The sequence below is a fragment of the Liolophura sinensis genome, chromosome 1 (genome assembly GCF_032854445.1).
Source record: "Liolophura sinensis isolate JHLJ2023 chromosome 1, CUHK_Ljap_v2, whole genome shotgun sequence".
Lineage (NCBI taxonomy): Eukaryota > Metazoa > Mollusca > Polyplacophora > Chitonida > Chitonidae > Liolophura > Liolophura sinensis.
The window spans coordinates 90,582,498-90,606,160 of NC_088295.1; the positions used below are offsets into that span (position 1 = coordinate 90,582,498).

The following is a 23,663-nucleotide window of genomic DNA, read 5'->3' on the forward strand; positions in this document are numbered from 1 at the left end:
ATGTTTGTGAGCATGAATGTGGGCATGTTTGTGAGCATGTATGTGGGTATGTTTGTGAGCATGTATGTGGGCATGTTTGTGAGCATGTTTGTGGGCATGTTTGTGAGCATGTATGTGGGTATGTTTGTGAGCATGTATGTGGGTATGTTTGTGAGCATGTATGTGGGCATGTTTGTGAGCATGTATGTGGGCATGTTTATGAGCATGTATGTGGGCATGTTTGTTAGCATGTATGTGGGCATGTTTGTGAGCATGTATGTGGGTATGTTTGTGAGCATGTATGTGGGCATGTTTGTGAGCATGTTTGTGGGCATGTTTGTGAGCATGTATGTGGGTATGTTTGTGAGCATGAATGTGGGCATGTTTGTGAGCATGTATGTGGGTATGTTTCTGAGCATGTATGTGGGCATGTTTGTGAGCATGTTTGTGGGCATGTTTGTGAGCATGTATGTGGGTATGTTTGTGAGCATGTATGTGGGCATGTTTGTGAGCATGTATGTGGGCATGTTTGTGAGCATGTATGTGGGCATGTTTGTGAGCATGTTTGTGGGCATGTTTGTGAGCATGTATGTGGGTATGTTTGTGAGCATGTATGTGGGTATGTTTGTGAGCATGTATGTAAGTATGTTTGTGAGCTTGATGGTTCATGTGGGAAACAGCAGAATAAAAAAATTAACAAATTTATTATCGCGCTACATATGTTGCATTTCGTAGTGTTAAATTTCAAATGTACATGTTGCTTTCTATCTAGCATGTGCCCATGTGCACAGTTCCAGAATACATGTAACACAATGAGTGTTCAACTCATCTGACCTTAGCTTAGTTATATACTCAATTGGACTGCATTGGATTTAATTCTCTTTCTGCAGAGTAATGGCTTTCTGAGGGTATAAAATCTTACATAACTGATTTTAAAATTGAGTTGAATTTAATGAGTGGCTGACAAAAATTTAGCTTTCCTCCCCCAGTAGCCAAACCCCTCAAGTCCAAACCCAACAGACAAAACCCTTTCAGCTAAACCCCCAGAAAACTAAACAAATCACCAGAAAAAATTTCTGTTTGCCAAAACCCACAGTTAATCAACCCCTACTCTCCGAATCTAAACTTTAGTTTTGGAAAAAAGTAAATGCTTCCAATTTTTGTTATCTTTGTTAGAGCTTAGATGTGACTATATACATGTAACAAATGATTGAACTAGCTTGAATTCAGCACACTGGACAGTGGTTGTTCTTGCATCAGTATAATTGTGTCCCTGAAGCCATCGGGTACCTGTGGTTTTCCAGCTGCCCATAACTTACAGCCAACAACTCCTGTAAATGTTCAAGAGGTGAGTATAAACCAGACAGATTTGGCATTAAATTTTCACTATTTTCACTTGGCTTGAGATTTCAATAACGCGCACTGGTTTTTCCGGTGTTTGGTGGGTCTGTTTCCGTGGTAATGTAAGTGAGGACATCTAATTGGTATTCAGGTAGGTTTGTCTCCAGAGAGCGCTCTCCCTGGGTCGGCAGCTGAGTGAATTCAACCAGTCGTAAAGCGCTCATCTCCTCACTGTACACTTGAGCAGGCCGCCAGTTCCACACTAATCATGTTTGAACCAGGCGGAAACCCTACATCACCCAGTTCCAGCCCGCGGTCACAGACTCTGCTAGAATACCGATCTCCTGGATAACAAAGAAAGCCATCCCCAAGCGTCCCTAACCCACCAACAGCTACTCTCCATACACATCTGCCCATTCTTGCGACAGTTTAATTTGAAGTCCGGGTACTGCAGAAAATACGCCCCAGTCCGCCTGACGAGATCGGCCTGTCTTAGTCAGGAAGATCCTTTGGCTGCGTCATTTATCAATTTTCCTTCCTTTCACAAATCTCCCAATCTTCCGTGTCAAAGCACTGTGACAAATTAAGGCTTGCTAGGCTGGCCCCGTCTTTGAGGATAGGCTACGAAATTGATTTCACACACAATACACAGAAGGACCTACGGAAACTACACGGAAGCTTGCTAAACCGTCGTTATGCCGCCTGCGTCCATGTCCTCTCTCAATTATAGAGCAGAGGCTCTGTAAACCACTGCACAGACTTGCCTGTCCACACCCCTGATTGGCTCACTTATAACACACTTATCTTATCACCACTGTACAATTACACTCTTATTCATTGTAGACATAGCATTGGTGTAATCTACCGCTCTCAACACACTGTGACTAATGTGCTTGTATTCTTTAAATATTTCCTCCTAGCCTATAAAAATATCTGTATACATATTTTGTGATACCTGTAAAACTAAATTTTCCAGGAAAGCTGCATGTACATGTAATACGTACTCATCATACAATACACTATATTTATTAATTTTACATACATGTTTGTGTCAGTTAGAGCCGCACATGTATCTTGTGTGTAGGCATACCAACAATAGTTAACAGCCACTTTTTCATTAAAAAATTGATTAAATGCATCTTAATTACATTTAATGACAGAAAACTAAAAGTGAGACACATATCTACATATATACATGTACATAAAAGATACGACAAAAGTTTGAAAGAGAATCTAAAAGGATGCCATATACATTTACATGTACAAACAATACAAAAACTGTACAGTAAACTGCATTTGATTCTGACAGTAACAGCTAGACAGGTGAGTACACACACAGTCACCAAGAAGACAACACTGATTACAGGTGGGCTGACACACAACCATACAGTCAACAGGTAATGTACGACATGTGCTCACATCTACACAAAAATACACACATATTTACATGTAACACTAAAGATACACTCATGAACAGCACAAAACAAATATTACACTAAAAGATACACACACCACAAAACTGGACAAAACATTTATGGGACAAACTTTCATCATAATGCCCTGCATGGTCAATTTCTAGCAGCAAAAAAATGTGGTAAAAAATTTTATTTAATATCCCTGTGCTAAAGAGCTCCAGATATAAAATGTCTGTACATGTGTGGTGTATAGCCCTTCATGAGTTACTGTGGTAAAAAGTGAAACAAGCTGAGGAATTAAAGTTGGACTGCAGAGTGAACTAGCATATGGCACTTCAGACAAAAGCATTAAAATGACTTAAAGAAAAGACGTGGTTGTTTTTGGAAAGAAATATCATTCTAAAAATAATTATATATGCTGATATCATAATTAAACAAAAAATGTTGGTGAGCCATGCATGTAAGTCTATCTATGCACCAGCACCATGCAGATGTAGAAACACTTCTCAGACTGAGAAGGCCTGGTGTCACATTAATATTCACCAGGGCACATAACAGAGCTTTCAGTTTCACTTAGACAAGATGGCACAGTAATTACCACTTCATATCCTTTGACAAAATATCACATTTAATCCAGACTTAAAAAGCTCTTTGGGTGGAGTGATGTTGCTCTTTTCCTTGTTTTTTTTTCAAATGCTCAGTCAGCACATTACAAGCAGACGTACTCTGTACCCTTACACAATGTGAACATGTAACACGTAGACAGACTGTTCCCCTGGACTGTGACAGAAAACATGGGGCGCTTTGTGAATGAAACACACAGTACTCAATCTATCCCTGGCTTGTGCACACGTAACAGAGGATAAAAAAACATTCACAGTACAGACTGACAGACAAAAGTTGATGAAAGTCCTCCCCTAATGTACAGTTAGTAGTGTGAGCTGTGATGACGAGTGCAATCATGCAGACAATTGGCAGACAACACTTAACTACAGTGAGATAAAGTTAGTAATTTATACCCCGATCTGCCTCAATAACACTACTGTTATTACCAGGCCCTGAAATGGCAAAATGGCAGGTCAGAACTTCCTAACATAATCTCAAAGAATGTACAATGAAAATTAGGATACATCTTATACTCTATGAATCGTAATGTTGACGTTTTCTCTTATAGCCATGGTAACAGTTATTTTTGTTATCACTGAACAATAGTTACCATGGTAACTGTACAGCATTGCATATGTCTTCGCACTTTTCTTCAGTAAAAATGACAGTGTTACTGTTAGTGATTCATCATAAAATACATGACTGTTTTGGTGAGTTAGTAGAATCTCATGCCTGTATATCCAATAGCAGCCACAGCAGTTTATCTCTGATGTTGAACAGTACGTCCTTATCGTGAGCATACTGGGCTTTAACTTTAGTCTTTAGTAGCGCAATGTTAAGAGCACGAGAAGTCTGCTGTAGTTACTTTTAGATCTAGTATTGTTGAAACTGAAGTGTGCATGTGACTAGAAAAACAAGAGGTGCTTTTTTAACGAGCAATAAGACTCAAGTGAGCAAAGGCAGTTTTCCTTAGCAAAATGTTGTTTCTGCAAAGCAACTTCACCATAAATAGCATCCAAATAAACTAAAATAAATGATCAATAATTTCCTACTCAAAATGTACGTCATGGTTTTTAGTAACTTTTGCACCACCCAAACAACTCATCCTGTGTTCATCAAAACTTGACAAAACCACACAGGCTGCTAATTTCTCAGCTATCTACCTCTAAATCAGAAAAATCTCCTGAATATGAGGATTCTACTGGGCACATGATAAAGAATAAACCTCCACCCCCTCCCTGTAGGACAGACCCTGGAGTTAATGATAAGACAGGTAACATGTCAGACATGGACAGGTTCACCTCAGACAGAGGTACGACACACACGACGTGGCTTTCAGCAGTACACTTGTCACACTCACCTAGTGTCCGGGCTCGTATCACAACACTGGGCATCCCATTCCCTTTGATGTTGCGGGACAGGACATAAAATTCGTAGAGGGAGTCCGGCTCCAAGTTATAGACTGTGATGGAGGTGGAGCTATCTGGTACAGGCATGGTCTGCCACTCACTGGTCGCCATGCGTGTGTTTCTGTACCTGAGCCAGGTTAAAACAACAGTATCTGCTGATCACACCATCATTTAGGGGTTAATTATCCCATCCATCCAAACCACATTGTCTCCTCACTCCCAATTATCTCAGCCATCAAAAACAAAGCTTGTCCCTTCACTTACCAATGTCTCACCCATCCAAAACAAGCTTGTCCTCTCACCCCCAATTATCCCACCCATCCCAAAAAAAGCTTGTCCCCTCACTCTCTTCCATTATCTCACCCATCCAAAACAAGCATGTCCCCTCACTCCCCATTGCCACCCATCCCTTGCCCTCCGAAACAACCGCATCTCCACACTCCTTATTGTCCCACCCATACAAGAAAAGCTTGTCCCCTCACTCTCTTCCATTATCTCACCCATCCAAAACAACCTTGTCCCTTCATTCACCCATTATCCCACCCATCCAAAACAAGCTTGTCCCCTTACTCTCTTCCATTGTCTCACCCATCCAAAACAAGCTTGTCCCCTCACTACCCATTATCATACCCATTCAAAACAAGCTTGTCCCCTCACTACCCATTATCCCACCTATCCAAAACAGGCTGGTCCTCTAACCCCCATTACAAAACAACCTTGTACTCTCTCCCCAATATCCCACCCATCCAAAACCACATTGTCCCCTCACTCCCCATTATCTCACCCATCCAAAACAGCTTGTCCCTCTATCCCACCCCTAATGGACAAGCTTGTCCCCCTACTCACCACAGTATATAATGCTGCTCTGAGCCCCCATCATAGGCCGGAGCCCAGCTGACACGGGCGTGAAACAAACCCATAGAGATGGTCAGGTTACGGGGCGCATGAGGAGTGGTACCTGCACAGGTAAGTGACGATCACCATATAAGGGTCAGGATAATACTTTACCATGATGACAATAACAAGAGAAATCACCACTGATAAATAGTTTTATACACTGCTCACTAGAATAAAGGCATATCATTCACCGCAAAACTGGAATCAACGCAATGGTGTGGTGTCAACAATTTTGTTTGTTTGTTCGAGTATCAATATATTCTCTAGAAAACGGGGCAAAATTATTGCCTGAGTGGTGGGAATTTGGTTGAAAAACATTATCAATCTGTTATGTAAATAAAAATAGAAATATAACAGAGTCTTGATTCAGGGATAAAGCAATGGTAAATCACTTTACACATGATAATGTATCATTTTTGCAAAACCTTATTGCGAGACATGCAAGAATTTTTTGGTTATTTTACATTTGTTTTATTAAATTGGGTAACTCAAGCAACACAAGTGCCTGAAATTCTTGTGTACATTTTGTATCATACTGTACAACTGTCATCAGTCACGTTCAGAATTCTGCTTATTCCAGCCATTACAAATTATCTCCCTTTTCAGGATTCGATTTTGCGCAGATTTAATTATAACACGATATGAATCTTTCGGGTCCAGATGAGCGCGTTATTTCAAGGGAGCAGTGTACATGTAATAACAAACCATTAAATGACATGAAACCAATGTGTCAGCAAAAATATTCCCCAAATCAGCATCTAATACCAGAATAATATGTAGCCCTTGTTGGAGATTTAAGAATAGGCCTATGCAATGAACTGAACACATCAATTCCTGACACACTTAATCAGTACATAAAACTGAATCCTGGCACATCCAAGAGACATACGGACAAGCAGCTCACCTTCTATATACAGTGTGGTTAACCTGACAATACTGGTGATAGTGTTTGTAGCGATACACTCGTATTGGCCGTAGTCAGACTTCTGTAGGTTTGTTATGGTCAGGTTCCCCCCAACCTGCCGAATTCGGTCCTGGAGAACTAAACTTTTACCATCCTGCAACACACAGACATCAGGATGTACATCTGTAATCTCAACTCTACTTCTGCCTTTATTCTTCTGACTGGATCAAACTCATACCTAGCGATACCTAGGCCAGTCAAAATGAATGTGTTTGGAATAATACTTACAACCCATCATGATTACGAGCATCACTGACTGATGGTAAGATGAAAAATTGTACCCTCCTCACCACTGTTTCTTCCTTACATCGAAAACGGTCCAAAAATTGGAGAACTGTCATGCATGAATGTGCTTTAGTGTGCAGTTTTATGTGTGTAGCAATACATTATGGCAATGCAGTCAGGGAAAGCCCTTGTCATCTCACATTACCTGAAAATGTGTTGATAACGTTACCTTTTTCCAGGTGATGGAGGGTACAGGTGAGCCTGTGGCCGCACACGGCATTGTGACGCTCTCTGATGGGGTCCTCTGATAATGCTTCTCTGGGGATATGGTGAACTGAGGGGGGTCTACAATGACCATGACAAAACAAGTCTATAAACATGTACTAACAGCTTATACTTGTACAATAGATCTGGATTTCTGATTTTCTCAGCATACTATGGTTAATTAATCTATAAGACAGCTCCTGGGACACCAAGAAAGTGGAGAACATCAATGTTTCCATCACTGTCTACATCATTGTCTACACCACTGTCTCTATAACTGTCTACATCACTGTTTACATCAAACTAGGTCAATGTCTATGTCTATATCACTGTCTATGTCACGGTCCATGTCACAGTCTACCTCACTCTCCACATCACTTGTCTACGTTAATGTTCACGTTAATGTCTACGTTAATGTCTACATCAGTGTGTACATCAATGTCTATATCACTCTCTACATCACTGTCCACATCAATTTCCACATAGCTCTCTTCATCAATGTCTACATCACTCTACACCACTGTCTACATCGCTCTCTGCATCACTGTCTACATCACTGTCTATATCGTTCTCTACATCACTGTCTACATCACTGTCTACATCACTACCGGCATCAATGTCTACATCACTCTCTACATCGCTGTCTACATCGCTCTCTGCATCACTGTCTACATCACTCTCTTCATCAATGTCTACACTGCTCTCTACATCACTGTCTACATCAATGTCTATATCGCTAACTGCATCACTGTCTACATCAATGTCTATATCGCTCTCTGCATCACTCTCTACATCAATGTCTACATCGCTCTCTGCATCACTGTCTACATCAATGTCTATATCGCTCTCTGCATCACTGTCTACATCAATGTCTATATCGCTTTCTGCATCACTGTCTACATCAATGTCTATATCGCTCTCTGCATCACTGTCTACATCGCTCTCTGCATCAGTCTACATCAATGTCTACATCAATGTCTATATCACTGTCTACATCGCTCTCTGCATCACTGTCTACATCAATGTCTACATCGCTCTCTGCATCACTGTCTACATCAATGTCTATATCACTGTCTACATCGCTCTCTACATCACTGATTACATCAATGTCTATATGGCTCTCTGCATCACTGTCTACATCACTGTCTACATCACTGTCTACATCACCATCTACATCAATGTCTATATTGCTCTTTGCATCTCTGTCTACATCACTGTCTACATCAATGTCTATATCACTGTCTACATCACTCTCTGCATCACTGTCTACATCACTGTCTACATCAATGTCTATATCGCTCTCTGCATCACTGTCTACATCACTGTCTATATCGCTCTCTGCATCAGTCTACATCAATGTCTACATCAATGTCTATATCACTGTCTACATCGCTCTCTGCATCACTGTCTACATCAATGTCTATATCGCTCTCTGCATCACTGTCTACATCACTGTCTACATCAATGTCTATATCACTGTCTACATCGCTCTCTACATCACTGATTACATCAATGTCTATATGGCTCTCTGCATCACTGTCTACATCACTGTCTACATCACCATCTACATCAATGTCTATATTGCTCTTTGCATCTCCGTCTACATCACTGTCTACATCAATGTCTATATCACTGTCTACATCGCTCTCTGCATCACTGTCTACATCAATGTCTATATCGCTCTCTGCATCACTGTCTACATCACTTACACTTTAACATACACAAAGCAGAATACACCAAGTATTCTCTTTGAAAAATGAAACAATGTTCCAAAATTGGATTGTATGCCAAGGCTCAGGTAAGAGTTTGTAACATATGCCACATGATACATTTAAATCTCATCATAAAAAAGGCAAATCTGCTTTAGGAAATTCATACTGATACTTTTGCATGCTAATGCCAGACCCCACATTAATTACTGACTTTTTTCCATGGCCTTTCCAAAAAGATTTCCTGTATTCTAACTGTGGTGAATATCATCATGTCTCTATGACAAGTTACATGTACACTACACACAGTCACTTACTTCTGACTATAACCTGCACTATAAGGGAACTGGAGCCTTGGCCCAAGTTGTTCTGTGGAGTGCAGCTGTAACTTCCAGCATCAGCCAACTCCACATTTAATATAATCAAAGAGCCATCATTCTGAAGGTTCAGCCGCCGTGAGTTCACGTCCAGGTCTCGGCCATTTTTTGTCCAGAAGATGTGTGTGACAGGTGGGTTAGAGTCTACTGGGCATGGGATCTGAGCGGGAGAACCCAGGGGCAGAAACAGCTGACTGGGCATAGGTAAAACCCGGGGTAAATCTGTAATCACAGAAGAGGTGAGAAGGTCACTAGGAAAGGTACAGGTGTTTTGACAAGTAATAATATACCTGTGTAATGTTATACCTGCATGAAACTTGCCCAAAAAGAATGAGTAGGTTGGATTATAATCTACAACAGGCATACACTATAATGCTGTACAGTAATAAAGTTTAGATACACAGTTTACGAACAAACATGTATGTGACCAAAATTTATGGCGTACATGTAAGTTGTCAAAAGAATAACTACATTCAACAGAAATGTTAATTTACATTTAAGACGTCTGTGGATCTATGGAACAACTTAAAACTACAATGTACTACAAAGTGGGCATTAACTTACATGTAACATTGAGGTAAGCGGCTGTCTCCTTGACCTCGCTGATTCCGTTGCTAGGGCGACACGTGTACAGCCCCATGTCCTTCTTGGCCACCGATGGAATGATGAGCGTGCTTCGCAGTTCGGCCTCGTACTCCACGTGGATTCTCTGTGGGAAGTCAGGTCTGTCCTGTACCCGGATCCCATTATGGAGCCAGGTGAAGGTGATATTGTTAGGGTAGGCATCTGCGGCACAGGCAAACGACACTCGTTGACCCTCAATGGCTGTCTTGTTCTGAGGGTGGGTGCTGATGTACGTACCACCTGTAATCACACAAGTCAAACAACTATATTACAACATTGTGGCTAAATACTCAAATGCTTTACCAACTACTGTATTTCTCCTAAAATTTGGTGTGTAAAAATGCACTTTCAGAAGCACATAAAGACCTTAAAGTCCCACTTTGATGCCGTTTCTGGTAAGACATTAATCAAACTTAAGCGGCTCTAAAAGGTAGATGAATCAATCCCAATTCAGCTGAATGTGTCAGCTGAAAAAAGCTGAAATATAGTTTCCTGAAGTACAACGACATTTTGCAGAACCATGTGCATACAAATCTACACATGAAACAAGGGACAACAAGGAAACTACAATGATGATAGTTCAATTGAATTGAGATATAAATGTCAGAATGCCCTGCTTGTCAGGATCCGGTAGTGTTTACACTAGTCTAGTATAGATCAAGCTACATGTGTTCAGTGGGAATCACAAATTACATGTACATAGGCCTGCTTCTCTGCATAAACATGTACCTACAAATAAAACATTCACAAGATGGAACAATCACAAGTTGGAACAATCACAAGCTGGAACAATCAGAAGCTAAGGCAATCAAAAGCTAAAACAATCACAGGTTGAAACAATCACAAGCTAAAACAATCACAAGCTGAAACAATCACAAGCTAAAACAATCACACGCTAAAACAACTACAACCTGAAATAATCACAAGCTGAAACAATCACAAGCCAAAACAATCACAAGCTAAAACAATCACATACTAAAACAATCACAAGCTGAAACAATCACAAAACTAAAACAATCACAAGCTGGAACAATCACAAGCTGGAACAATCACAAGCTAAAACAATCACAAGCTGGAACAATCACAAGCTAAAACAATCACAAGCTAAAACAACTGCTAGCAAAGTTGAATTACTGTATTTCACCTCAAGTTCAACATTTTTTAAGTGACATATTTTGCATGATTCCTTATAGGGCCACTTAAGAGTTTTGTTCTGATGCATGATTTATTCAACAGAAAAACAGAAAAATCTAAGTGTTGTTCTCATAAGTATCATTCTAAGGCCTTGTGCGCTTCTGCTTCTGCTTCAGCGTATTTTACATACTAAACTCATTAGGCGCAGTCACACTTCCAGGAAAAAAGCATTGGGGATGATTCATAATTTTGATCATTTCCAAAAAACACTGTTCAGAAAGAAATAATCAGAAAACTTTTATTAATTACGAACAATGATTCTATGCCATTCACAAATCACAGGTCGGCATGCTACACAGATACCGCACTGCTGATATCACAACGTCACCGAACCTTGGGAATGGAAAGCTTTAATAGTACAGTGACACTAAACACAACACTGGTAATGGGGTTCTCTTCTGTCTTCATCATTACGACTGGCACCACAAGGAATGGCACTATGTATTATTAAACAGGGGAAGAGATATGGTACTAAATTTATGTCACTGTGTGATTGTGTCACTGTGTTTACTCTGGTGATTGTGTCACTGTGTTTACTCTGGTGATTGTGTCACTGTGTTTACTCTGGTGATTGTGTCACTGTGTTTACTCTGGTGATTGTGTCACTGTGTTTACTCTGGTGATTGTGTCACTGTGTTTACTCTGGTGATTGTGTCACTTTGTTTACTCTGGTGATTGCGTCACTGTGTTTAGTCTGATGATTGTGTCACTGTGTTTACTCTGGTGATTGTGTCACTTTGTTTACTCTGGTGATTGCGTCACTGTATTTACTCTGGTGATTGTGTCACTTTGTTTACTCTGGTGATTGTGTCACTGTGTTTACTCTGGTGATTGTGTCACTGTGTTTATTCCGGGGATTGCATCACTTTGTTTACTGCAGTGATTGTGTCACTGTGTTTACTGCGGTGATCGTGTCGCTGTGTTTATTCCAGTGATTGAGTCTCTGTGTTTACTCCAGTGACTGTGTCACTGTGTTTACTCCAGTGACTGTGTCACTGTGTTTAGCCTGGTGATTGAATCAGTGTGTTTACTCTGGTGATTGCATCACTGGGTTTACTCGGGTGATTGCGTCACTGTGTTTACTACAGTGATTCCATCACTGTGTTTTCTCCAGTGATTGCGTCACTGTGTATACGTCACTGTGTTTACTCTGGTGAGTGGGGCACCGTGCTTACTCTGGTGATTATGTGACTGAGTTTACTCTGGTGATTGTGTCACTGTGTTTACTCTGGTGATTGTGTCACTGTGTTTATTTCAGTGACTGTGTCATTGTGTTTACTCCAGTGACTGTGTCATTGTGCTTACTCTGGTGACTGTGTCACTGTGTTTGCTCCAGTACTTGTGTCACAGTGTTTACTCTGGTACTTGTGTCACAGTGTTTACTTCGGTGATTGTGTCACTGTGTTTACGTCGTTATTTGTGTCACTGTGTTTACTCCAGCACTTGTGTCACAGTGTTTACTCTGGTACTTGTGTCACAGTGTTTACTCCAGTGATTGGGTCACTGTGTTTATGCCGGTACTTGTAGCCATCTTAATTGTGAATTTCAGGTAATACACGCATCAGCAGTCTATTCTTTGACTCTGTACCCAGTCAACTGTGTAAATAAGAGTAAATGTTGTATAGTGGAGGAGAATTTTCCCAGAAAGATACTCAGCTGGAACGGCAGATCTGTACACAGGTATGTACATCTGACCTGGATACAGTATGTACTCTCACATTCTCACCTCACACTCAGCCATACAGGTAGGACATTCACACATTCTGCCACTTTCGAACACCAGATTCACAAACTACAACTCACCCTAATTCTTTGACTTTTTCAACCACCACTGTGCTAATATTTTGAAACATTCTCAACACTGAGAACTATAGGGCATAGAAAAATAATGTGCACAGTTTTATGAACCTTGCATCTTATCATTGTCATAATAATTGTATGTATAAATTTTACAGAAAACAGTGCTCAAAAAGAGTTGAAGATTAACAGTCAGGTTGAAGATTTACAGTAATTATACCCAACACAACTCCAGATCTATTTCTTGCACAAATATGACCCATGATTGACTATCACTGCAGGCTACACGCCCACTTTAATTCTTACGGCCTATACTTAACTAAAGATAATTCATTGGTGTATTGCTCTCTTTCTTTAGTAATCAAGATAAGAGTGTACATTAGCATACCTATACATGATTTGCACAGACAATGTTGAGTAAACTGAGAGGTTTGACCATACACATGTACAAACAGAGGCTTGCAGCTTAATCATCAAGAATCCCTTAATTGACATCCTTAATGCTCCTTTCTAAATTCTTGGGGAGAGCTTACAGTGTGTGTGTGTGTGTGTGCGTGTGTGTGTGCGTGTGTGTGCGTGTGTGTGTGAGAGATCCTCCCTGCTGTGGTCAGGAAAGCCTACAGATTGTGGTGGGTGTGTGTTAGAGAATACAATCAATGAGCAAAATAGATGAATTGTATACAACAGAAAAGTGTACAGGATACAACCACCGTACAGGATGTACAGGGTACACCCAGTGTACAGAATACAACCAGTGCACAGGATACAACCACTGCACAGAATACAACTAGTGTACAGAATACAACCAGTGTACAGGATACAACCAGTGTACAGGATACAACCAGCGTACATGTTACAACCAGTGTACAAAATACAACCAGCATACAGAACACAACCAGTGTACAAAATACAACCTGCGTACAGGACACCACCAACGTACAGGATACAACCAGTATGCAGAATACAACCAGCATACAGGACACAATCAGTGTACAGGATATATCTAGTGTACAGGATACAATCAGCATACAGAATACAACCAATGTAGTGACTACTGTAAGAACACTGTAAACAAAGTGTACCCAAAAAATGTCTAGAGAATGTGTCAACCAGTGTACAGAATAAAACAAGTCTCCAGAATACAACCAGTGTACAGAGTAGAATAATTTGTGTACATAATACAGATAGGCGACAGAATAAAAGATTACAGATACAGAAAAGAAGTAGAGCATAGCATAGGCCCTACAGATCAAATAAAGGCGGTGTCTGAATGATGAGAAAACAAACCAGGGTCATACACTGTATAAAGTTTAATAAATTAAAACTGTATGAGCCTTGCTTGAATGAGAACTTACACTTAGAAATCTGAACTGATCCAGAAACTGTTATCAAATCATCAAACTTGCATTGCACTACCAGGACTTGATACATGATCTAAAAATATGCCGCAAACCAGTCAATCTTTAAACACATGTATACTGAATGAGAGCTTGGAAGACAAAAAATGTCCAGATGTAACTTTTTTTGCTCTGACAATAGATCAATTTGACACAAGGCAGGGAGTTAATAATTCATCCAGCTGGCAGGAATCATGGGTTTGTTGGGTACAATGAGAGCTGTGAGACTTGCAAATCAGATACAGATGAACATCTGCAGCACATTGGGAACATCCCTGTTACATGCATGTGGAATGCAGGAGCTGTCACATTGTCAGCATTCAAATCCACCTGAGGATATGGGTGCATGTTTTGTCCCTCACCTAGATCTTTCAATATCTTTGTAACATTAAAAGTATCCTGATCAACTGTAAAGGTAGCTGAAGGATAGAGTAGACTGCAGCCAGTTCCTGTGAAGCTTTAAGGGATAAGGCCCTAGTGATCATTAACTACCAGGAATTGATTTATTATCAACTGCCACAAAAGTGGAACATGCCATATCGCTGGTGCATGTTGCTAAGAAAGTTCACTGGTGCAGATATTTTCTGAGGCATCAGTCCTTTATACACAATCCACACTATATATCTAGGTACAGGTAAATCTATAGTGCTCTGTCCACTGCAGTTGACTACCACATGTAGGTAATGTAACTAATCCTCCATCAAATTATCAGTATTAGAAATATCTGCACCTACATGATATGTGCCAATCAGAAATTAATTAGTCTGAAACTTTCTAAACAGGCAGGATATAGAAATTCAATAATGATAGTTGGATAAAAGTTTTAAGCTATATTATCCATCCTGCGTTTACTGGAGATTTGAAGGTGGGCAAACTGATTTGGGAAATCTCTGATCCTTACATACAAAACTATCCATTCAAAATCAAACAATAAGCTCCGAAACCACCAAGCCAATGTTACACTTTATTTGTCAAACGTATAGCCGCAAGCTTGGAAATGCAAGCATACTGGAATCTTAAATACCATTTCGTATCAGCAATTTCCACAAACAACATGATGACAACATTGGGCGAATGTCACGCAATAGACTTGACAGCTACATTTACAATGCCAGCAGACTTTGCCATTTTAAGACACCTTAACAGGAGGAGAGAATTTACCAGAAATCTGCTTTAACCTACATTGATCAGTCCCCTTAAGAATGGATGTTTAGGCTGTAATGCTAAGCTATAGCTGTATGTAAGCTCTCGGTCAAACCTGGCACTTCTAGGGATGGGTCCATTTGTAATATTACCTCACATTATATCCTCTCCTGTGAAAAAAAACACCTCAGGCTAATTTCAATAAAAATGTTCACAATGCCTGGCTTCAGATTTCTACTGTCGGTGGTTCACTAGATCAATGTCCAGTCCAACATCAGCTACTGCCTTCACATCTTCAGGATCAAAAACTGATCCACTTCGTTTCAAATGAAGGATTTTTTGTTTTGTTCTACACAACTCATCACATATGTATTTATCCTATTTGTTCTAATTTTTGGGACACCTGGTCTGCTCATTTTAGCCAATATAAATGTAATTCTAGCAGGAATATTGAGTTTCTTTTTTCTCACATGGTTAGGCCGTCTAATGAAAAACACACTCATATCTTTACTTTTCCAAAAGGTCGGTAAAGAAAATGCTATATTCCACTTTCAACACTACAAATATCTGTCCCCAAAAAGTAGAAGAATTAAGGCACATATGAGCACCAAGCACAACTGGCCTACACATACATACCTCAGAATTCATTCTTTATGAGCAATACATGTAAAGTCTGACATCTTCCCACAGTATCTAACTACTAGAGCTTTCAGTGACACATATGTTAGTCTTTTGGTGATTTAAAATTTAATCCAAAATCTCTACTGGAGGCCAAACTACATACACAGGTATAGTTCTTTCATAAATACATGAGCAACAGTTTGACACCAAGCCCTTCTGGAAACTACAAGAATACACCACTGAAAACCAAACACTAGTTTTGGTAGAAAATATCATATATATATATATATATATATATATATATATATATAAACAACATTTTAACCAAAACCATTCTATTTTTTCAGGCATATAGTACATTCATATGCACAAAATCGGGACCCAGACTCCACATGTCAATGTAGATTTTCTATAATATATCATAGTCCTACAAAAATATGTGCATGCAAGTATTCACAGCTCTTAGAAAACAAACTCTTCTAACAGAAAGTCTGTTTTTTAAAATAAATCAGGAAATTTTTACCCTACCACATTTTGTAACTAAACGATCATGCATCCTGAAAATTAACTACAAATATGAGATGAGAACAAGTTAAGGCTTGAAAAACATCACAAATGGTCATTTTCAAACTGATCACAACTGGTCATTTTCAAACTGGTCACAACTGGTCATTTTCAAACTGAGTTTATTAGAGTCACACCAGTGTCACATGCCAACCTGTCATTAATGTCATCTGATATATTTTTAACATGCCATATACTGACATATTTACACAACAACTTGGTCAATACATGGTTCATTAATTCCATTTCTCTGAGAAAACATGAGGTTTCTGGTTTGTGAGATGACCTCAGCCAGCACATAACTGACGTTCCAGAAGTTCTGTCACCAACATAAATCATAACAAACCTATGACAGGTGTCATGGCATCAAACAGAAATTAGCCTTGACACAATTTCACAAATACTTCTGAAGTTTGCACAAAATTAAAATTACATTTCCCAGTTCTGGATCTGTTACTTTTTTGATATAATCAACTTAGAATGGAATAAGGTTAGAATGTCCGCTGACAACCTCCACAATGTCCTCTCCCTGGAGACAGACATAAATGTAAATGTGTCAAATCAGATTTATACAATGCACCTGAGCTGAGTGATACTGTTATTGCTATAATTAATTCAATTCCACAATTATCTCAGTGAAATCTATTCAAACAGCTTTGCAAGTATTCACAGCTTCAAAATTATATTTGCCTGAGATCGTTATTTCCAGCTGCTAGTTGAAATGTGATCTGTAAACTTGCTTGGGGCGCTTCCTGCCTGATGGTGTGGGTACTGTCTATGACAGACACTTCACTGTACCAGTACAGCACCCTATACCACAAAGTATCAACATGAAGACATCAATCTTGTTACAAGGAGAGCTAATTTGCCTTCTATAACAACTTCATCTACCAAACAGGACCACCTGTTACATCTGGTTCTAATAAAAACTTGTCCTGATAGTGTAGATATACAGATGCTTTCCTGACATCTGTTAAGCTTATTTAAGATTTTTTAAAAATCTTTATTTGACCTAAAATTTCAATGACCAAGTTACTTATTTTGCCTTATTCTGAGAGTTCTAAGAAAGATGTTCCAAAATTTGTTTTGAAGGTAAAACAATCAGTGCATCATACTGTAATGTCTGATGTGGTTCAGCCCTCAAAGTAATACTCCCTCATCTTTATTTGCCTGTAAAAAAGTATGTTTTTTTTCAGGCAAAGTTTTATGTCAAATACAGCAACTTGTCCTTGGTGTAGCATTGTATTCCATTAAGAATGTTAACAGTTGATGGAAATCCCCTTCACATAGAGATGGCCAGGTAAGCTGTAGAAGTCCCTCACCCCACATATCCTGGACTCTCCCACCCCCACAAAGCTGGATTAATCCTATCTAAGACTGTAATTGGATGTCAAAAGGCAACCTTCACTTAGGTGCTATCTTTACTTTACCACAGACATTGTAACCCCCAAGTGGTTTTCATCCTCAAATGAGCTCACAGTGGGGGTTGGGCAGGTAAATGGAATCCCCTGCAGATAAACCGTCTTCCATCATTAATGTAGTCTGACTGTAAAATACCTAGTATACATGTCCAATTAGAGATCACACAGAGATAACATATCTACTGGGTCAGGTGCTAATGGCCCACCTTTAACTACTGCATCTTAATTTACCTTCATATCAATGTCTGTCCTGGTAGCCATCGATTTCCTCACTAACGCTAATATTACCTTACTTGTACTCGGGCAAAACTAGTGATTGCAGACTTAACTTATGACCAGTAAGGTGAACAGAACGTCTGCGATTCCTTACCAAACCACAGGGGAGTCCAGAACTAACAAAGGGGGTTTAGAATTGCTGCGAATGATATACACATACAGGTAGTCAATGTTCTTCTCCAGAAATAACTACAGTATACACTATCACCAACAACAGCAGTGTATTAGAATAATACGTCATCATGCTGTAAATTGTTCGCTAACAATCATATTCCTTGTAACAAGTTGTATGATGTTCACATGCAGGATCAGACTGTCCATTACATCTCATCAGATCATGATATCACTACAGGACTGTACAGTTAAGAAAGTTAAAATATGAAGTAAGATTCATCTTACAGACAACTGTAAACTATGCACAAGAATACTTTCATTTATTTTTTAAGATTTTTTTGAGAGTGTTGAAAGGCATCCAAATATCTGAACACTATGGTGGGCTGTATGGGACCTACTGATGATATCTAGGAACTCTGACATCACATCAGCTCTACGGTGGGCTGTATGGGACCTACTGACGGTATCTAGGAACTCTGACATCACATCAGCTCTATGGTGGGCTGTATGGGACATACTGACATATCTAGGAACTCTGACATCACATCAGCTCCATGGTGGGCTGTATGGGACATACTGATGGTATCTAGGAACTCTGACATCACATCAGCTCTACGGTGGGCTGTATGGGACATACTGACGGTATCTAGGAACTCTGACATCACGTCACCTCTATGATGGGCTGTATGGGACATACTGACGGTATCTAGGAACTCTGACGTCACAGCTCTGTGGTGGGTTGTATGGGACATACTGACGGTATCTAGGAACTCTGACGTCACATCAGCTCTACGGTGGGCTGTATGGGACATACTGATGGTATCTAGGAACTCTGACATCACATCTGCTCTATGGTGGGCTGTATGGGACATACTGATTGTATCTAGGAACTCTGACATCACATCACTATTTTTTCTTGATGTTCACCAAGATGAAGGAATTTCTGGGAACAGTATTTTAGTAAAACTGATGGGTAAAGACAGTCATTCCAACATTCAATATCATGACTAGAGTTTGGGAAACTTGATGTGATGTCAGAGTTGATAGTATGGTCCATAAAGCACACCTTAGAATTCAAATGCATTTAACTCTTTTCACAAAAATGTAAAAAAATAAATGAAAGTATATTTATGCACAGTTTTAAATGTTCTATTGATGCGTACTTCAAATTTGAGTGGTCTTTTCCTTTATGGGGCCTCCGTGGCTCAGTCGGTTAGCGCGCTAGCATAGCGTAATGACCCAGGAGCCTCTCACCAATGCGGTCGCTGTAAGTTCAAGTCCAGCTCACACTGGCTTCCTCTCCGGCCGTAAGTGGGAAGGCCTGTCAGCAACCTGCGGATGGTCATGGGTTTCCCCCGGGCTCTGCCCGGTTTCCACCCACCATAATGCTGGCCGCCGTCGTATAAGTGAAATATTCTTGAGTACGGCGTAAAACACCAATCAAATAAATAAATAAATAAATCTTTTCCTTTAACATGAAGATCCCACTCATTCTACATCCACCGCCATGTCACATTAATGCAGCCACTGAACACAAAAACCCACATAAATTTTGATCACTATTAATATAAGTACATAGCATTGGACAGGCATTCTTCACAATGGTTGTATTGACACAGCTTGATCTGCCTAACCAGGAAATCTCATTTGTTTTGACATGTAATACAAGGAATATAAAGCCAACACCATTACCATTGTGTTCACTCAATTCATATACAACAATTTGTTTTTTCAACTGAGGATGACAATTTTTTTTGATAGGTGGTGTCACCTATATTCATTGTTTTCTATATTAAGGAATGACAACATATTAGGAAAGACTGAGTATTGTTCATCTTACATATCTTCCTAAAACATCCACCAATATGAATCACATGTACGTGACATTCAACTTCAGTCAATTATATACCACTTCCTGTGACTTAGCCTCACTTACATGGAAGATAAAATAGGAATTCTGCCACATAAAGACTTCACCTCTAAAACACATTCTACATTCCACAGTGCAACTGATACAAAGTCTTATCATGATAGTGTAATACTGACAGATACTGTCAGAGACCAGTATCTAGCATGCCAACAATAGAACCCAATTCTTTCATCCATCCTTCAAAGATTAAGGTCAATGTTTGAGGATATATATATACATATATATATATATGAGTGTGTGTAGTGTAGACATTCATACTCTGAGGTTTGTCTGATATAACTCCAATCCACTCTCAGGGTAATTATTAAAACATTGCTAATGTGCTGAGCAAGAACAAAACCCGAAGCATTCATTTGTGAATATGAGGAAATAAGATGACAGGATAGCTACATAAGGTATGGTTTGAAAGGATTGGTATGTAGCACAGAGTGAAATGACTGCACACTGGCTGCATGTCAGAGTCAGCATTTACATGTGGTGTACACCATGACACTATTGCGTAAACATAAAGGGTTTGAAGGGAATTGTTAGAATCCTTTAGGGAATACAGGTTAAAACCCCAGACCTGCCTTTCCTTAGCTGATAACCTAATTCTGACACTAATAACACTAAGTGCACTTAGTACAGACATGTATAAGTGGGCGGAGTTAATTAATGTGAGAGAATCCACTGGGTTCTCAACTACAGCCCACACTAATATATATATATATATATATATATATATATATATATATATATATATATATATATATATATATATATATACAAGAAAGCACCTCAAATTTAATTATTTCATCTGTATTGACTGATTGATAGAATTTTTAGTTATGATAGCAGTCAGGTTTATCAATGGTGGAAACCCAACAGGTGACCAGAGGACACTACACCTGGGGTTATGATCATTTTTAACAAATTATCAGCGACAACAAATTCTGACAGCTGTTGCAAAACAAAGCACATAGTCCAATAAATGTACAAGAAATAACTGTAAATAAGCATTTCCGTTAATCAACACAGATAATAAGGTTCACATATTCACATTTTTCCTCGACAAAAGAGTCGTATCAATATCACAGAGGAGATGAAAATAATGTACATATTTATACAAACCACTATTCAATACCAGGAAGATGTACAAAAAGTATTCATTACCGTAATAAGAAGTTCGTCCTAATCGACTTTCTACCAACTATAAGCTATCTATCCTACTGTCACATTATCACTGGCAACTTTAAATATTCTTTTTTCTCAAATTCACAATTACTCTACCTGCTCCCCCTAAAAGATGCTCGAGGACAGGTGTATTCCCACCACATTGACTGTAAGCCCATCCAGGACATGAATCATGGTGTAGTGTAAGGAGTACTGCATTACCCAGCATTTGTACACATGCAGAATCCCCTCTTGACACCACATACAAATCACACTTACATAAAAATCTCAGTCAAAAAAGAGCTACATGCATGCTTTTCTTGTATCGGTAACAGTTATTCAAATGTGCAAGCTATTATGTGTGTAACAGATTTTTATCATCATGAGACAACTCCCTAAAGATATACACACAGCTAGTCTATATGTACCGGCAGCTCTTTATATCAATAGCTGTTCATACAGTGACATCAGTAAAGGGTAAGTGTTACATCATGGATCAGGTGTATCCTAAGGACAGGTGGGTGTGTCAGCCAGGTATAAGAGTGATGTAAGGCTAAACCCCACTCCTGACCTCCCATCACTTAGGGTCCTGGGTTATCACACAGGGCTTACAACCAAAACATCACAAGGTACATTCCAAACAGCAGTAATGTTTGGGGAAGAGATTAGCAGAGCTGTACTAACAGAGTGATGTATGTTTCTTCAGAGAGAGAGAGAGAGAGAGAGAGAGAGAGAGAGTTAACAAAGTGAGTCTGTTAACCTTAGATTTTCGATGTCAGGGGTGGGGCTGCTTGGGGGGAAGGGGGTAAACAGGTGTAAGACTGGGGAGGCTGGGGGAAAACAGTAACCTGAAAAACAAAATGGCATGTCAGTAAAATATCGCAGTCAACTGAATGAAAAACAAAACGAAATGTATGGTAAAATATCAAACAATACGAAATATGAGAAAGCATCCCTTCAATTTCGATAAAACAGATCCAGGTTCCACTCTGACAGAGGCTTTATTTCTGTTCAACTGAAAGACAGACTCTAAAACAAGTTTGCAAAAATTTACAAAGCCAACAGCCCACGATGAATATACAAGTACTAAATCAATAGTTGTCCTGTTTGTGTATGCAATGCTCAGAGTGTTTTATGAATTGCAAGATAAGACCTGTCATGATAAGGTAACACAATACAGGTAATAATTCCTCAGGAGATTCATAACATCTCATAATAAATACAGATGAATGATTACAAGAGCCCAGTTATTAGTTTACAGGTAATGTAGGCCCTCTACATGTTCAGCAGGCATTCATAGTCTACACGGGCTACCAACAGGCAGCCTGTTGGTCAGCCAACTGTTGATACAGACTCCGGTAAAGGCAAGACTGAACATTTACACATAGATGTTACCTATACTTACTAATGAAACTGCTCATTTCACCCAAAGCCAAGCATTCAACTTAAGCTTGTCACCCATACCTTTTCACTGAAATCATACATTTATTCTGAATAAGACAAGTTTACAACAAGATGATGACCTACCTGGTCTAACCAAACAGATAGTCAGACAAACGAGGAGACTTGACCAGGTAATCCAGGTGTGAGAGTAGCCACCTACCCACATGGTGACCCAGATGATAGCACTCTACACTAACTTAATGTTACTTCAGTATTAATTATTGTCAGTCTTGGGAACTACTTGATAGCTTCTCCAGCCACCTGGCACAGTGGTCGGGTACATCAGTGAGAGAAGACGATACCTGTCTGATCGTCTATTTCTGGTGGCACACCTATCTTCTCACCCACCTGAGCTCTGGGGCAATACAGAGCCCCTCTGGGTTAACAAGCCTCTACCTGCATTCCCAGAGTCCAACAGCCAGCCCCCATGACCTCCTCCACTTGAGGGACCATTAACCTGTAGACAGCCACAACAGGGGCTAACTACTATTCAAATCTTCACAGGGGTGTCTCACTGCTATGCACTGATTTAACTGTCTAACCTGCTTACATGCTAAAAATATGCACCCCTCTACATAACCCAGTTTGTTGGCTCACTTTTCAATTTGAGAGGAATTGCACTTTGGCTGATGCCTTGTGAAGACGGGCAGAGTTTGCTAACACAGTACAAGCCCCAGTGTGGAGACATGTATTTGTGCACACCAAACCTTTCTCTTCACCGCGCATCAAGCTGTGACTGAAGAGAACTTTGTTGTTGTTGTTTGCTGTGTAAGTTTGCACAATGTGAACGGCACAGGCCAG

The 23,663-nt window shown here is 39.7% G+C and overlaps 1 protein-coding gene across 2 annotated transcripts in view; it reads right to left on the reverse strand.

Annotated features, from left to right (window-relative positions):
* Positions 1-23,171, reverse strand: part of LOC135462083 (uncharacterized) — a 37,714-nt gene extending 14,543 nt beyond the window's left edge. For both annotated transcript variants that reach the window (XR_010443432.1, XM_064739433.1), the window contains exons 1-7: positions 22,947-23,171; positions 9,751-10,050; positions 9,127-9,408; positions 7,066-7,181; positions 6,552-6,705; positions 5,597-5,708; positions 4,702-4,877 (exon numbers count right to left, since the gene is read on the reverse strand). Coding sequence is in view for 1 of the 2 variants with exons in the window: in XM_064739433.1 (XP_064595503.1) it covers positions 4,702-4,877; positions 5,597-5,708; positions 6,552-6,705; positions 7,066-7,181; positions 9,127-9,408; positions 9,751-10,050; positions 22,947-23,028 (1,222 nt within the window). In the remaining variant the exon portion in view is untranslated. The remainder of the gene's footprint in view (positions 1-4,701; positions 4,878-5,596; positions 5,709-6,551; positions 6,706-7,065; positions 7,182-9,126; positions 9,409-9,750; positions 10,051-22,946) is intronic.
* Positions 23,172-23,663: the final 492 nt, after the last annotated feature.